Below are 16,739 nucleotides of genomic sequence, written 5' to 3'. Positions count from 1 at the left end.
CTGGCAGGAGAGATAATTCAGTTGTTACACCTGCTTGTGCAAAAATATGAAGAGGTCCCTGACAAAGGTAGTGTCAGTAAGAATAAAGCAAAGAAACCCAATTTAAAGGCATATTTGAGATAGAATTCATTAAATTCATTTTTTCCTTTTTTGTTGGGAGGCCATGGAGAAGGGTTGGTTAGGTTAACATTAGGACTTTTGTTTGGGGAGAACCATTGGGTGCCAGTGCCTTTTGTGTAGTCAGAGGCAAAGTAGAGAAATAGGTATTTCTGACTGAATGTGTTAAGCTTGGATTGTGGTGACTGTCTAGCAGGTGATTATATAGATACTATACTTCTTATAATGGTTGGATGTATACTAAGACAGTCCTCAGTACTTTGAGAAAAGTTGAAGTGTTAGGAGTTGGTAAGATGACCCATGTGAGTGAGAGGCTGAAACTAAGAATGTGAACCCCTGCCACCCCCGGAGCTGAAGGATTGAATAGAGAAGGAAGACCCAATAAAAGAGAGAAAGAACAAACTGATGGATAGTTGGAGATCAGGAGAGAGCAATGACATCCAAGGCCAAGGTAGAGAGTTTTGAGAAGTAAGGGATAGGCAGCAGTGTCCATCTGTAGGAGTGATCAGGTAGAGTAAGGACTGAATTAATGATTGGGAACCCTAGCAAGAACAATAGGGGAGAAGGGGGCAGAGACCAGGTTATAATGGGTTGAACTGTGATCAGGAATTGAGGGAGTAGAGACTTCTAGGAGAGATTATCCTTTCAGGGTATTCTTCCTTCCTTCCTTCCTTCCTTCCTTCCTTCCTTCCTTCCTTCCTCCCTCCCTCCCTCCCTCCCTCCCTCCCTCCCTCCCTCCCTTCCTCTTTCTTTCCTTTTTTTTTTTTTTTTTGAAGATTTTATTTATTTATTTGAGAGAGAATGAGAGATAGAGAGCACGAGAGGGAAGAGGGTCAGAGGGAGAAGCAGACTCCTTGCTGAGCAGGGAGCCTGGTGTGGAACTCGATCCTGGGACTCCAGGATCATGACCTGAGCCGAAGGCAGTTGCTTAACCAGCTGAGCCACCCAGGCGCCCTCCTTCCTTCTTTTTTTTTTTTAAGATTTTATTTATTTGAGAGAGAGAGCATGCGTGCGTGAGCATGAGTCGGGGGAGGGGCAGAGGGAGAGGGAGAAGCAGACCCCCTGCTGAGTGTGGAGCCTACCCTACAGGACTCCATCCCAGGATCCTGAGATTATGACCGGAGCTGAAGTCAGAGGCTTTAATGACTGAGCCACCCAGGCATCCCAGGGTACAGAAGGACATAGAGAACATAGTGTTAGCAGTCAAATGGAGGTGGGATTGAGGAGAGCTGTTTAGTTATGTTTGCTTTCTTGTTTGTTTAGAAGACCAAGAATATGAGCTGTATCTAGCTAGAGAGAGAGAAGAGATTTGAGGATGAAGAAGAAAGTGAGTTTAGCTAACGGAGTGAAGACCTGGAGGAGATATGTTGTAATGAAGTGGTGAGATTAGTTTTAGAGAGGAGGTTAACTCCTTCCTTGAGGTATCATTGGAGAAAGGGAGATCACATCTAAAAATTAGAGAGCTTGAAGTGGGATAGGAGGCTTATGAAGAAAGTGAGAGGTACGAGGCCGACCACTAAAGAAAGGATTGTTGATAAAGAGTCATTATTGTACTGTTCTTTAGGTTATGCTAATGTTTCAGGGTTGTTGTTGTTGTTTTAAACTTTTTAGGTCTTCCTTGAAGTTGGAATGAGTAAACTGATTGACTGGAATCATCCAAGAGTGCTTTATTTGAAGGGATGGCAGAGGCAGACTGGTCTTGAGAGGAATGGGTATGGAGGAATTAAGCATGCAGGTGACAGTATCATTGGAATGCTGAGCCACAGGTTCCAGGCTCTGTGGTGAAGAAAACCAGATCTGCTGGGAGTCTGGGAGATAAGATCAAGGTTGAGAGACTAGAAGCTTTTAAGAGGAAAAGACTGGGTTTGATGGAGTTGGAGGTGAGAGGCAAAACGCGAGGAGGTTGAGCAGAGAGTGGGATTTATACACTCGATATTCTAGAAACATTCATTCTGGTCAAGTCAAGGATTTAGCCTTGGTGATCATTAGTTGAAAGAACTGGAGGTAGAAGTGACATGGTAGAGATCCAGTAACTTTAAGGCTAGAGTGTTAGATGATGCCTGTGGTACATATCAGAGCTGTCCAGAATGAGGTGGGAGGGAAGAAGAGAGGAGGGTGCGTGCCAAGATCATTGTGAATTCCAGTCTATTTTTCATTTCTTAAAGGTCTAGAAATACTGTTGGTATGATAAGGAATGTATAGTATAGTTCAGTGTGTTTTTCAACCTTTTTAATGTCTTATCATTCACAGAAAATGGTATTTCAATGGGGTATAGAAGGTAGATGTAGAAGGTTGCTTATAGTCAGAGGCCACTGGCCCAGAGGTGCTAGCTGTCCCAGAATCTTCCTAGCTGCCCTATGGGTAGAGGGGAACCATATCTTGGTATGTCTGTAACCCATTTATATTTCACTAGTTGGAAGCTCTGGTGAATGAACTAATAAGACTCTTTTTTTTTTAAGATTTTTTTGGGGGGAAATGATAGAAGAATAGTGATTCAGATTCATCAGTGATGATGTAAGAATGCTGATCCAAACAGGCCTTGAGGTTTGGATGTGAAGTGTAGCTAGGAGTGGGTATTCAGGAGAAGTTGAGTGATTTTGTAGTTCTGCTTTGTGTGAGAATTTGGTTGAGATGATGGGGATAAATGAAGGTGGAATGATAGGTGGTGAACATTAAATTGGAGATCTTGCATGTAATGTTATCTTATATCCTGATCTGGGGCAGTTGTGTTGGTGAATGGCTATGGGTTTTTTTTTTTTAATTTTTTTATTGTTATGTTAATCACCATATATTACATCATTAGTTTTTGGTGCAGTGTTCCATGATTCATTGTTTGTTCATAACACCCAGTGCTCCATGCAGAACGTGCCCTCCTCAATACCCATCACCAGGCTAACCCATCCCCCTACCCCCCTCCCCTCTAGTACCCTCAGTTTGTTTTTCAGAGTCCATCATCTCTCATGGTTCGTCTCCCCCTCTGACTTACTCCCCTTTTCTTCCTCTCCTGTTATCTTCTTCTTTTTCTTTTTTCTTAAAATATGTTGCGTTATTTGTTTCAGAAGTACAGATCTGTGATTCAACAGTCTTGCACAATTCACAGCGCTCACCGTAGCACATACCCTCCCCAATGTCTATCACCCAGCCACCCCATCCCTCCCACCCCCAACCACTCCAGTAACACTCAGTTTGTTTCCTCATATCAGTGAGGTCATGTGATACATGTCTTTCTCTGATTGACTTATTTCACTCAGCATAACACCCTCCAGTTCCATCCACGTCGTTGCAAATGGCAAGATCTCATTCCTTTTGATGGCTGCATAATAGTGAATGGCTATGTTTAATAGAAAACAAGTAAATGGAATCAGGGAATCTTGTTCATATGGGCTAAGAGAGAAGAGACTATGAGCCAGGTATTGAAATCACCCAAGTTGGGGAGAATGAGTTCTGGTGGGTGGGAGACTGCATAAACTTTAGTGATGAGAGCTGCAGAGAATGTGATGGTCTGGCTGGAAAATATTACCATGGAATTAATTTGTATCATAAGGCACAGACACTAGTATATTCTTGAGAAGGAAGGACACATACTCCTTGCTTTTAAATTTTAATCTACAAAAACCGTTTTATTCACAGGTACTGGCTATTCTGGTCAACATTTTTGGAGGAATCATGCGGTGTGATGTTATTGCACAGGGTATAGTTATGGCTGTAAAGGATTTGGAAATTAAAATACCTATTGTGGTACGGTTACAAGGTGAGTGTAAAAGGTATCTTGCAATTGTTCCATGAACTCTGATTGTTTAAAAAAAATAAAATAAAATACAGTTTTCAAATAGCTTTATCTTTTAAATGAAAATGTTATGTAATAGGAAATTTTTAAAATGTGGGTTTAAAAAATATTTCTCACATCGGGGCAAAATTATGGGTTTTGCTTGGTATATAATTTAGTATGTTATTTATTTGTTGTGCTTTGTTTTAAATTCTGACTTACCTGAGTTACCATTGACATGGTAAGGCAAGATATTTCCTGAGGTAACTCCAGACTTTTACGGTATTTTCTTTGGTTTTAGAAATATTTATGTTAAATGATGGAAGTACTCCTATGTTGAAATTTCATATTGTGAGCAACATTTTAAATGATTTTGTGCATATATTTAAAACACCTTTATATTTGCATAAATCATTTCCAGGTACAAGAGTTGATGATGCTAAGGCACTGATAACAGACAGTGGACTTAAAATTCTTGCTTGTGATGACTTGGATGAAGCTGCTAAAATGGTAAACAGGCTACGTTAATCTAAGGATAAATTTGTAAAGTGTGTAAGATGGGTGATAGGTATAAGGGGTTCAGTGCTCCTAATATTTAGCAGAAACACTCATTATTGGCAATATTAGCTGGTGCATTTTAGAATCAGTTAGTTTCATTTATTTTTATTTTTTTAAAAGATTTATTTGAGAGAGAGAGAGTACGAGTAGGGGGCAGCAGAAGGACAAGCAGACTCCCTGCTGAGCGGAGAGCCTGATGTGGGACTCAATCCCAGGACCCTGAAATTGGGAACTGAACTGAAGTCAGGCACTTAACCTACTGAACCACCCAGGCGCCCCTCATTTATTTATTTTTAAAGGAATTTTTGTTTTATGTAAATATTACATGGTTAAAGCAAGGTATATTCAGAGAATCTAGGTTTTATACTTAATCCTGTTTCTTCCTTCCCCACACATAACTAGTTTTTTAAAGAAGTTTTTAGTTCATCCTTTCACTTTTTTAAAATAATAAGCAAATAATATATGTGTGTGTATATATACACACATATACACATGTATATATCTATATCTCTAGTTTCTCACATTGTATGAGAATAATATATATTTTACCTAATTTCTTTTACTTAATAATCTGTCTTGGAGCACACTCCATAGTAGACATAGAGATGTTTTTATTTATTTTATTTTATTTTATTTTATTTTATTTTTTTAAAGATTTTATTTATTTGACAGAGAGAGACACAGCGAGAGAGGGAACACAAGCAGGGGGAGTGGGAGAGGGAGAAGCAGGCCTCCGGCGGAGCAGGGAGCCCGATGCGGGGCTCGATCCCAGGACACTGGGATCATGACCTGAGCGGAAGGCAGACGCTTAGCAACTGAGCTACCCAGGCGCCCCCATAGAGGTGTTTTTAAATGAGAACTTTTGATTCTTTCCTACCTTTGTTTATGGTCATTTCATGGAATACTCTGGGGCTATATGGTTTAATCAGCAGTAGGCTTTTGAGATTTGCTGAGTTAATGTGGTATCATTTCATAAAAATAATAAAGGTCTTATGTCCTTCTTTGGGACATACTTTGGGAAAGTACTTACTAGTAAATAAAAATCAGCTGCACTTTAGTGACAGATTTATACTCAATCCTGAGTTTATTTTTTGATTTATTTTATTTTTTTAAAGATTTTTATTTGACAGAGAGAGACACGGTGAGAGAGGGAGCACAATCAAGGGGGAGCGGGAGAGGGAGAAGCAGGCTTCCTGCTGAGCAGGGAGCCCGACCTTACCCGTGGGGCTCCATCAAGGATCCTGGAATCATGACCTGAGCCAAAGGCAGATGCTTAACCAGCTGAGCCACCAGGCGCCCCTCAATCCTGAGTTTAAATTAAGATTTTGGGCAAGGGAATGGTAGAGCAAAAGTGCTTTGTGGACATGGAAAAAGAGTAGAAGAATCAATCAAATCTTGATCTAGTAGACCATGAAAGATAAAAGTGAACAGTTGATTTAAATTGTGACTGCAGTGTTTTTCTACTGACTATGAGATTATGGAAGTTATGACAATATTAATAATAATATAGTAGCAACTGCTGCCACTTATTATTTATTGTGCATGCAATGCTAAGTTTTTTTTCAGGTATTATTATATTTGATTATATGATTTCTGTTTTTATAGATGTGGAAATAGAGGCTAAATAAATTAACTTATTCATCAAGATGACATGTCATAAACATCAGAGTGGGATTTGAACCCAGGGCGCCTAACTTTGAAACCTTTTCTTAACTACTCTCCTGAGCAGGAGAGAAGCTGAATTTGTGTTTGGTGTTAGAGATGTTTAATTTTAATCTTTTGTATGGTACCAGCTGGCTATCCTCAGACAGATTATAGATACAGCATTGGAATTCAACTTGACAAAAAGTGAAATACTAACTTCTAGACCCAAGCTCCTATCCTGATATTGCAAGTTAAGATCATATACGTACTATTAAACAGACTTTGATTAGATGTGCTTTGCATTGTGTGCAAAAAAAGGCACTGTTTCTGCCTTTAAAATAGATAAAATTGAGGCAGTAAAAAAGAGAGGTGTGTGTGTGTGTGTGTGTGTGTGAAATCAGAAGGTATTGAACTGAGGTGTGGGTTTATGAAGAGTCTCAGATTTGACAGTCTTTCAAGAGTGGCAAATGCTTGTGTGAGTGTGAAGTGATTTATAACAATGTCAGTATAGCCCAGATGTTTTAAGTGAGGAAGATTGAATGTGCATTAATTTCACATTTACTGGTAGTTCTGATTTTTGGTTTCATGGAAATAAGAGACAAAGATGCTTTGTTTTTTCCTTTCAGGTTGTAAAGCTCTCTGAAATAGTGACCTTAGCCAAGCAAGCCCAGGTGGATGTGAAATTTCAGTTGCCAATCTGATCCGAGAACCTAGTGGATGGCTGAAGGTGTTAAATGTGCTGTAATCATTAAAAATCCTGTGTTCTGTATTATTATTGTTCCTTTTCTCTTTAGCGTTCCTTTTCTCTTAGTGGGGATTGTAATTGCCAGCTAGGCACAAAAACTTTCAAAAGTATTTGGTCTGCATTTAATTCTACTGTTCAGAGTGGGCTGTTTGTATAAAGAATGTATAATGCAGTGATCTAGTTTCTTTTATTGCAGCTTTCTTTTTCACTTCTATAGACTGTCACTTGCAATATGCCAGTTTATTGTTAGATTCAACATTCTTCGTTGATAAGAGTCCTATGAATAAAATAAATATGAAGATAAAGCTTTATTCTTTAGTGTTAGAAATATATTATATCTAATAACTAGCCTCATTAGTAGAGCAATGTATTAAAACAATGTTTTATATAAGAAGTGTTTATCTTCAACACCAAATACCTATCTAAATATATCAATTACTATTTATAAAAAGAGCTTTCAAACACTCCCAAGAATATTCTTTTAAGTATGTCAGTGAAGTAACTTGTTATTTGAACATTGTTTTAATCATTATAAAACACTGATTACTGTAAGTCTTCTTGATCCTGTGGTATTGATAAGAACCGGTAGGTTTGTATCAAATAAAGGTATATTCACTAAGGACTTGGCAGACAAAATTAACAATGTCAACTTAAGTTAATAAAAATCTCCCAGTGTGACTCAGATTAATGTTTTTTCTTTTTTCTAAGTAAACACAGTGGATGGTGATGTGTTCATCATTGCACTAAATATCTTCAAGGAACCGATTTGTAGATCATGTACTGGGGGCATGACATTACATACTATGGAGCTACCTACAGATACTTCCCTTGAATTCTGATGTTTATGTGTGTACCTTCTGGTACCTTCTTTAAAAAAAAAACATGTTTTCCTTTGTGTCCCTCTGTGTGTGTATGTGTGTATTAATCTTTTGTTCACTACTCAGAACAGTTGATATTTAACTATTAATAGTGTTAATACCGTGGAAGGAAATACCAGCCAGGTGGTAGGCTATGTAACCATACTGATGAATATGAGAACTTTTACCTGTTTTGATGTTCTTAACGTGTGATCAGATATATATATATACTATGACAGGTCGCATAGCATAGTGATTATGAGCACAGAATTTGACAGGTCTGGTTAGTACTTGGATGGGAGCACAGAATTTGAAAGCGGGTCTGTCTGGTTTGAATCCTCACTACTTACTGTCTGTATGAGTTTGGATGAGTTTTTAAATTTCAGTGTATCTGTTTCCTTAGCTCCTTTCTCATCTTGACTAGAATTATTTGGTGGGGAGAGGGAGATAGAGAAGGACAGCAGGTGATGGAGGGGGAGGAGGAAAGAGGAAGAGAGACATTCTGTAAAGAGACTATATAAAATATATATTTAAACCAACTATACCTATATCATTATCTAACTATCAATCTGCCCATCCTGCTCATATATTAAAATACTAAATTAGAGCAATTAAACCATTGAAAATTGTGATAAAGTTATAATTAAAAGTCCAAGACTTTGGCTTTTAATTAAAAAAAAATTCCAAAAATTGCCAGCCAATGATGAACTCAGAAAAGATCGGCATTTTGTATTAGTTGGGGTCCTAGTCAGGAATTTAAAACAATGCTTGGTATTTGGGGGAGGATAAGATACAGGCTATTGGTAATACTAGTGTTTCAGTTACCTATTCTTGCATACTAGATTACCCTAAAACTAGGTGATTTTCAAACAACATTTATTATCTCATAGTTTCTGTGGGTCAGAAATTTGGAAGCAGTTTAGACAGGTGGTGGTTTTGGTGCCACAGTCATTTGAAGACTTGACTAGGGCTGGAGGACCTACTTCCAAGATGGCTCTCTCAGATGGCTGTTGGCCAAAAGCCTCAGTTTCTCCCCATGTGGGCCTGTCGACAGGGCTGCTTGAATATCCTTGTGCCATGTCAGCTGGCTTCCCCCAGAGCCAGTGATCCAAGGGAATGAGGGAGGAGTGACATTGCCTTTTGTGTTCTCATTTCATTGTCACTTATGCCTCGCTTTTTGTTAGACGTGACTCACTGAGTCCAGGCCACAAGAGAGGGGAATTCAGTTCCATTCTTGAAGGGGGAAGTATCAGAGTTTGTGGACGTATTTTAAAACCATCACAACTCATGTTTGGAAACTCAAAGAGCAAACTGGATGCTGAGTTAACTCAGAGATTAGTAACTGCTAAGACTGAGGTAGTAGGGAGAATCTGGGAGCCGGGGAGGACTTCCGTTGCTTACAGCCCTGAGGAGGAGAGTGCCTTGGCTTCAGTGGTGGGCCCAGGAAAACTACAAGAACATTTATCAGGGAAGGCAAGGAAAGAATGTTTCCAAGGTTAGAGTGATCAGTGGTGTCGAATCCAGATAAGTCAAAAAACATAAGGACCAAAAAGTGTTTAGTGGAATTGAAACAGCACGTAACAACTTGGTAAGAGTGATGGTGGTATAGCTGTGGGCAGGAAGTGGGAGTTCTGTGGAGAATGGAGAGCGAAAACAACCTCCTCCTGGCCGCGTAGACACCCTCCCACTGCAGCCCCCAAGCATCCATTCACCCTTGAATATTCTTTTTACAGGCTTGATACTTCTGTCCCTACAGCCCTGCCTGCTTCCTGGGGGTGGGGGTGGGGAGCCTACTTTAACATTTGAATTTTCTCCTTTACAGTTGAATAAATCCATCTGAGCAACTCCACTTTCTGCATAGAATATAACCAATTTTGACTATGATAACAGCTTGCAGAAGAACCCAGGACACCAAGACTAAATAGATATTCATACTTTGTACCAGATGGGGTTTTAGAAAAACCACATGTTAAGGGGGAAAACATGTAAAAAAAAAAAACAAAACAGAAAAACAGGGAGGTAGGGAAGAAAGAAAAGAAGGAAAGAAAGAAGAAGGAAGGAAGGAAAGCAGGAATGAAGGCAAGCAGGCAGGTTGTACAACCCCAGCAACCCCAGCAGGACACTGAAGCTTTTAATACTTTTTAAATACTTTGGTGAGTTTTTCTGTCTGGCGACGAATTCTGTTTAAAGAAATTTTAAGATCGTGGGCATAAATGTTAGCAGGCTGGGGGCCAGGTGTGCTATAATTACAGTCATGTTCTTTTGTCCTGTTGAAATGTAAGGGAGTGAGATAGGACCTGTGGAAAAATCGATTTTCAGATTCGTGTGATTTATTGTGTGGTAGTAAAAAATCGAAATAAGATTTAGAGGTTTACACTATAAAATGAGGAAAGGCAAAAGGTTGGTAAATCAGTTTTTGTCTAAAATGTGATTTAAAACGAAGAGGTGAAAGTGAAGGGATAAAATAGTAATTATTTAAGTGACAGCCGGAGAGAGGACTGGAGAAGGGAGGGCTGTGCCGAGCCAGAGGGACTTGAGATAATAAAGCTACAGTGTCTTCGAGTGCCAGGATTTTGCCCCCTGTCTGAATGTTCTCAGCATTGAAGCTATGGCAGTCTTTGTTCTCTTTTTCAAAAATTTTGCTCTGTCGGCTTCTTTTTCCACTTTGAGGAAATTTGAGTATCTTTGTTATTCATGACTTTGCCTCACAAGGAGATTAGACTATGAACAACTTTTGTTTCTTCACAAGTAACCAGCTTCTATTTTTCATTTCTTCCAATCTTGTGTGTATACATTGTTGTTTTCCTGCACATTGCCACCTCTTCATGGTTTGTGGGGAGGGAGCCCCGCCATGTGTGCCACCCCCACTTGCCTTTCTTCACTTGATAACTGTCACTGGTTGTGCGGTCAGCAGCAAACTTCGTCCGTAAGCAGCCATCCTGGGACATGAAACTGGAAGGGCTGACCCACCAGGATCCAGTTGGTTACTTCCCAAAGGAGTTTGGTTTGCCCTCCACATCACCTCCTGTTATTCCATCATTACTGTTTTCATGCCTTTGGCTTTAGCCTTTACGTTCCCTACATGAACAGGCAGATATGTGAGGACTCTTGGACTTCACCTTACCCTGTCTGTTAAGCAGAATAATGGCCCCTTCACAGATATCCACACCTCCCTGGAAACTATGTATATGTCACATTACATGGAAAAGGGACTTTGCAGATGTGATTAAGACTATGTGGACCTTAAAATAGGGAGATTGTCCTGGATTATCCCCATATGCCTTTTTTGGGCTTCTATAACAAAATACTGTAGAATGGGTGGCTTATAAGCAACAGAAATTTATTTCTCTCGGTTCTGGAGGCTGGGAAGCCTACGATCTCAAGGCACTGGCAGATTCAGTGTCTGGTGAGAGCCTGCTTCCTGGTGGATGGGCCATGCCTTCTCACTGTGTCCTCACCTGGTAGAAGGAGCTAAGGAGCTCTGTGAGGTCTCTTAAAAGAGCACTAATCCCATTCATGAGGGCTCCACCCTCTAGATCTGAGCATCTCCCAAAGGCCCCATCTCCTGATATTATCCGTATTGGGCATCAGGTTTCAGTGTAGGAATTTTGGAGGGACAAATAGTGTTAAAGCAAGGCCCAATTTAATCACATGAATCCTTAAAAACAGCATTTTTAAAATGTTAAAAACAACATCCAACTGGAGGCAAGAGAGGTGGCTAAAGGGGAAGTTGAGAGGTTCCAGTGTGAGAATTCAATATACAGTTGCTGCTTCTGAGGTGTAGGAGTCCATGTGCAAGGACCACAGAGAGGCCTTTAACTGAGGGCAGCCCTCAGCTGACAGGCAGCAAGGAAATGGAGATCTCAGTCCTACAGCCAAAAGGAATTAGATGTTGCTAACAATTGGAAGTGGCTTTTTTCTGGATGACCAGAGAAACCAGACAAGCCTATCTGGACTTCTGATCCACAGAACTGTGAGATAATAAATTTGTGTTGTTCTAGGCTGCTAAGTTGGTGGCAATTTGTTATAGCAGCAATAGGAAACTTAATATACTAACATCCATACTACTGTATATTAGTTATAAAAGCCAAACTGAGGTCTCTCAAACTGAGGTGAAGGGCCATTTTGTAAAAATTAGAAATTTAAAATTTTATAATCTGTCATGGACTAATTTTTTTTTGAAGATTTATTTATTTGAGAGAGCGAGAATGAGAGAGAGAGAGAAAGAGTACATGAGAGGGGGGAGGGTTAGAGGGAGAAGCAGGCTCCTCGCTGAGTGGGGAGCCCGATGTGGGACTCGATTCCGGGGCTCCAGGATCATGACCTGAGCCGAAGGCAGTCGCCTAACCAACTGAGCCACCCAGGTGCCCCTGGACTAATTCTTTTATAAAATACAATCAAAACAATTACAAGAAATGATTTTTTTAAAAAACATACAAAATATGAGCTCCAATTTTATTTTTATTCAACAGCATAAAACTTCAAATTGCTATAAAAGTTTCTAGATGCTAACTCTTTTTTTGAAAGATTTTATTTATTTGACAGAGAGAGACACAGCGAGAGAGGGAACACAAGCAGAGGGAGTGGGAGAGGGAGAAGCAGGCCTCCCGCGGAGCAGGGAGCTCGATGCGGGGCTCAATCCCAGGACCCTGGGATCATGACCTGAGCCAAAGGCAGACACTTAATGACTGAGCCACCCAGGTGCCCCTAGATGCTAACTCTTTACCTGCTTATCTCTTGCAGATTTGTGAACTGTGGATCGGATCAGCGTCAGTCCACAGATTACATTTTGCGTAGGACTGAGAAAAGCTCCATCACATCCAGTTGTGAGGATGTGAACATAAAAATTGGAAGTAGGATGTAAACAAACATCTAGTGTTGAGAGGCTCAGCGTTGAATAGTTTCTAGTCAATATGATGGTACTCATAGCTTTGTAAATTTGGGAAGCAATTGCCATCAATCAGCAAAGCCACAGACTGCTGTGTGTCCTGGAGTCCAGTCAATGCTAATCCAGAAAATCAGTTGAGCAAATTGCGGTATGCAGGGAGAGGGCCAGGAGTAGTCTAGCTTCATGTCTGGTTTGTATGTTGCTAATTTGCACACTAACATCATCAATGTCTTTGGTAGGAGTTGACTGATGACTAGTTGAGACCTTGCAATCCTGCAGTTCAGGGTGACAGTTCCAGGGTGATGGGATAGATGTTTTGTAATAAGGAAACTAGAGACAAACATTGAATGGTTCAGGATTATTCCTATGGTCAGTTCTAAAAGCAGAAAAGCATCTTTTTCTTCTGTTTCTGATATATGTATTTGATGAAACTAGCCTCATTTTAGAAAAAAAGACCTTTGTTTCAGTGAAAATGATACATACTCATTGTAAAAAATAAAAACCTCATTGAGACAGAAAGTACCAAGACAAGTAAGACTCATTTGCAACCCCACAACCCAGAGATAACACCTGTTAACAGTTTGGAAAATATTCTTTGTCTTCTCTATGTCTGAGCATATGTGCACAGATAAATGAATATACTTTTACGTAAGTGGATCAAAGTCTAGATACTGTGCTATTCTTCAGTAAACACTTAGGTATCTTTCCATCATGTCCAGTATAAGTCTACATCATTTTTAATGACTGCACACAGACGAGAATGTATGTACCATTGTCTTACATACCCAGTCTTACACTATTGACCTTGTTTCCTACATTTTCAACATTCTAAATAGAAGAGGAGAACGCCCTGGTGCATAAATTCTCCTTCGGATAAAAACCTTTGAGTGGATTAGCTGTGTCAAAGCAGAACTATACTTAACATTCTCATGACAGTCACTGAGCAGCTGCTTTGCTGCAAATCTGTCCTGGTTAGTTTCCCACTCACAGTGTATAACAGTTTTTCCACGCCTTTGACAACAGTGCGTTGCTAATTCCAACGGGCAAAAGACGTGTCTTCCCTGTTTAATGCTGATGAGGTTTCATCTGTTTACTAATCATTTGTGCAGGAGCACATGTGTGTAACTTCCATTTCAGTGTTTTCTATTGACTTCATTCTAATTGATATTTAAGAACTTTTTGCATATTTGAGATTAGCCATTTGTCTATAATATATTATGTATTTTATCATATGTAATTTTTTAAAAATCATGGTAAGAACACGAGATCTAGCCCCTTAGCAAATTTTAAAGTGCACATACAGTATTGTTTACTATAAGCACGGTGTTGTGCAGCAGGTGTCTAGAACTTACCCATCTTGCATAACTGACACTTCATACCCATTGAATAGCAACTCCTCATTTTCCCCTCCCCCAGCCCCTGGCAACCACCATTCTAATCTGTTTCTATGACTTTGACTATTTTATTTTTTTTTAAGATTTTATTTATTTATTTGGCAGAGAGAGAGAGAACACAAGCAGGGGGAGCAGCAGAGGGAGAGGGAGAAACAGGCTTCCCGCTGAGCAGGGAGCCCGACGTGGGGCTCAATCCCAGGACTCTGGGATCATGACCTGAACCAAAGGCAGACATTTAACCGACTGTATTTATCCTTCACAGGTGTAATTTTCAATATAACAAAGTGTACCAATATTTATAGTTTCTGGTTTTCATGATATAGTTTGAAAGGCTTAATTTTGGTATTAGTTCTGAGCTTGAGTTATGAATGCGGAGCACATGATCACTGGTTGACCTCTGACCTAGAGCCAGGCAATCAGAGGCTCCTCACCTGCTCCCCATCCTTGGAATGCACCTTCCGCCCTGCCAGCCCTTCCCACAGCTGGAGCCATTTTCAAGGACGCCGCCTTGAGAGAGCCGCATGTAGTCGAGACCTGGACCACATGCTGGGACTGAACCCAATGCAGGTCTCTAGGTAAGCTTTCAAGACCTGGCGGGCGGATGTGGACATCTACTTGTCTCTTGGTTGCCCAAGAGGAGCCTTGGAAGTAACTTCTCTTGCTTATGGAGATGGCCACCTACCAGTCTGGAGTGGCCTTCCCCTTTCTTCAGGTTCTCCTTATCACTCTGTTTGGGAGTAAGTTTTTGAACCAACATTTACTCTGGGAGGGATGCTGAAGAGTAATAGCCAAAGGAGCAGTTTAAACAAATTGGTCATGGCTTTCTTAGAAAGTGTGATTCAACTGACATGGACCATTTTTTCAGCTTGTGAGAGCCTTTTCATTATGAGTCAACCTTTTAAATACCGTTGACTTAAGTTGCCCAGGCTGTCAGTTCTCATGTGTTTGGTATCCTAAGTCAGTGTGAAATCAGTGAAATATTCCAACTCACGGAGACCGTTGAACAGATAAGGAGCTGTATCTGACTCCTCTTCTGGCCGACCTTGCATTCCTGACCTTTGGTGCCTGTTCTGGCTCCTTTCCCTGGGGTTCAGCCCTATGGTTAAATTCTCCCCTTGATGCCTGTTCTGGTGTACTTGACTGTGTACTGAGATCAGTTGCTTGGCTGAGCATTAATGCTACAACAGACAAATGTTATTTTTATGGTACAGCACTTAGCCTAGTGCCCATCTTATGGAGGTATCATTGTTGATGATGCAGTGTAGTGAGGAGATTCAAAAATTGACATCCCGTTTTAGATTGTCACTGTGGTACCAGGTGATTTAACTTCTAGCAGTACCATTCAACCTGCTTACTTGAGCAGGGTTTGGCAAACCAGTCATTTAGGGGACTTGTGAAAGAAATCCCATTTGAAGGAAGTCCGTTATTGTGAAATTTCCTCACTGAGAAAAGGGTTGAAATCCAGGCTATTTCTGAGATGAGGAAGTTCTATTTAAAAAAAAGAAATCAAAAGGATCCATTGTTCCTCAAGTTAACATAATTAAAAATTCAGTATCATGCAGAGAAATGGGCTACCCAGTACCAAGAATCCTATGAAGTTAATGGCAGTTAAACATGGGCCAGGTAATTGCCATTGTAGGGGCCAAGGGCAGGCTGCCCCAAAATGTGCCGCCTTGGCATATTATTTTAAATAAAAGTTACTTAAGAAACAGCCAGTGCAGACACTCAGACCTGCCTTTGTCCCTCTGAAAGGAAAAAATCAATTTCCCATATGAAAGGGACCCTCCCTGAACTAAGTAAAAAGATCTCCTTATCACCAGAGATAGGAACTTTAAAGCCAAGAAAGATATAGAAACAAACCTTGTTACTTTTTTGTTTTAGCAACCTACTACCTAAGCCCAAATTCTGCGTAGATTTCCTTACTAATTAAAGCTCCCAAATATCCATTTTCTTTATCCTGTCAATTCCTCACAAATTTATTTTCTCGTTGTCTAAAATGTGTAAAAACTGCCTGCCTTGGTTATTTCTTTAGGTTTCAGTTTCATTATGGGGGCTCCATGCACATGTAAGAAAACTTTGGCTTTTATTCCTGTTACTCTGTCTCATGTAAATTTCTCAGTCCAGCTGGAAGATTGAAGGATAGAGGAAGAATTTTTCCTTCCCTACAACATGCATTTGGTTTGCTTAACAGTAAATGGTCGACAGGCTGTAGGGCAAAGCCTGTTTAGAGTATGAGTAGTTTTTGCATTAGTTGATCAGTTACGCTGTAGTCACATACTTTCTGAAATATGTGTGTCAAGGACAAAAATTTCCTACTTGATGCCCACTTTTGGCTTCTGTTTTTTTTGGCAGCTGTAAAATACGTAAGCAGTAAGATCTTTTTTTGCTGTCTCAGCTGACCTAGTCCAGTGGTTCCCAAATTTTGGTGTAAATTAAACAAATCTTTCGGCTGCCTGTTAGGCAGGTGGTTTCCTAGGTCTCCTACCCAGAGATTCTAATGCAGGAGACCTGGCAACATCCATGTTTAATACATTCCTCAGGTGATTCTAATGCAGGTGGTCCTTTGAAAAACAATGGATTGGGGCAAAGGGTAGGAGAAAATGAGTTGATATTGTTTTATGCATCTACTGTGCACCAGACTTAGTCATGCCGGGATACCTCATTTTGGTGGTTCCCTCCCAAAGCTCAAATTCTCTGTCCCCCTGCTCTAGAAATAATATACGTGTGTGTTAGAATCTATATCTAGGGAATTGTTCCTTTGATTTAAAGC

At 40.2% G+C, this 16,739-nt stretch overlaps 1 protein-coding gene across 2 annotated transcripts in view; it reads left to right on the top strand.

The window, feature by feature from the left end:
* SUCLA2 (succinate-CoA ligase ADP-forming subunit beta) overlaps window positions 1-7,514 on the top strand; it is a 58,699-nt gene extending 51,185 nt beyond the window's left edge. For both annotated transcript variants that reach the window (XM_025874890.2, XM_025874887.2), the window contains exons 9-11: window positions 3,748-3,868; window positions 4,305-4,393; window positions 6,712-7,514. In XM_025874890.2, the coding sequence (XP_025730675.1) occupies window positions 3,748-3,868; window positions 4,305-4,393; window positions 6,712-6,786 (285 nt within the window). In that variant the 3' untranslated portion in view covers window positions 6,787-7,514. The remainder of the gene's footprint in view (window positions 1-3,747; window positions 3,869-4,304; window positions 4,394-6,711) is intronic.
* Window positions 7,515-16,739: the final 9,225 nt, after the last annotated feature.

The sequence above is a fragment of the Callorhinus ursinus genome, unplaced genomic scaffold, assembly GCF_003265705.2.
Source record: "Callorhinus ursinus isolate GAN/ISIS: 27379988/994484 unplaced genomic scaffold, GSC_fseal_2.0 scaffold7, whole genome shotgun sequence".
NCBI lineage: Eukaryota > Metazoa > Chordata > Mammalia > Carnivora > Otariidae > Callorhinus > Callorhinus ursinus.
Note: the sequence above shows the minus strand (reverse complement) of the source record. Positions and strands in the feature narration are given on the sequence as shown.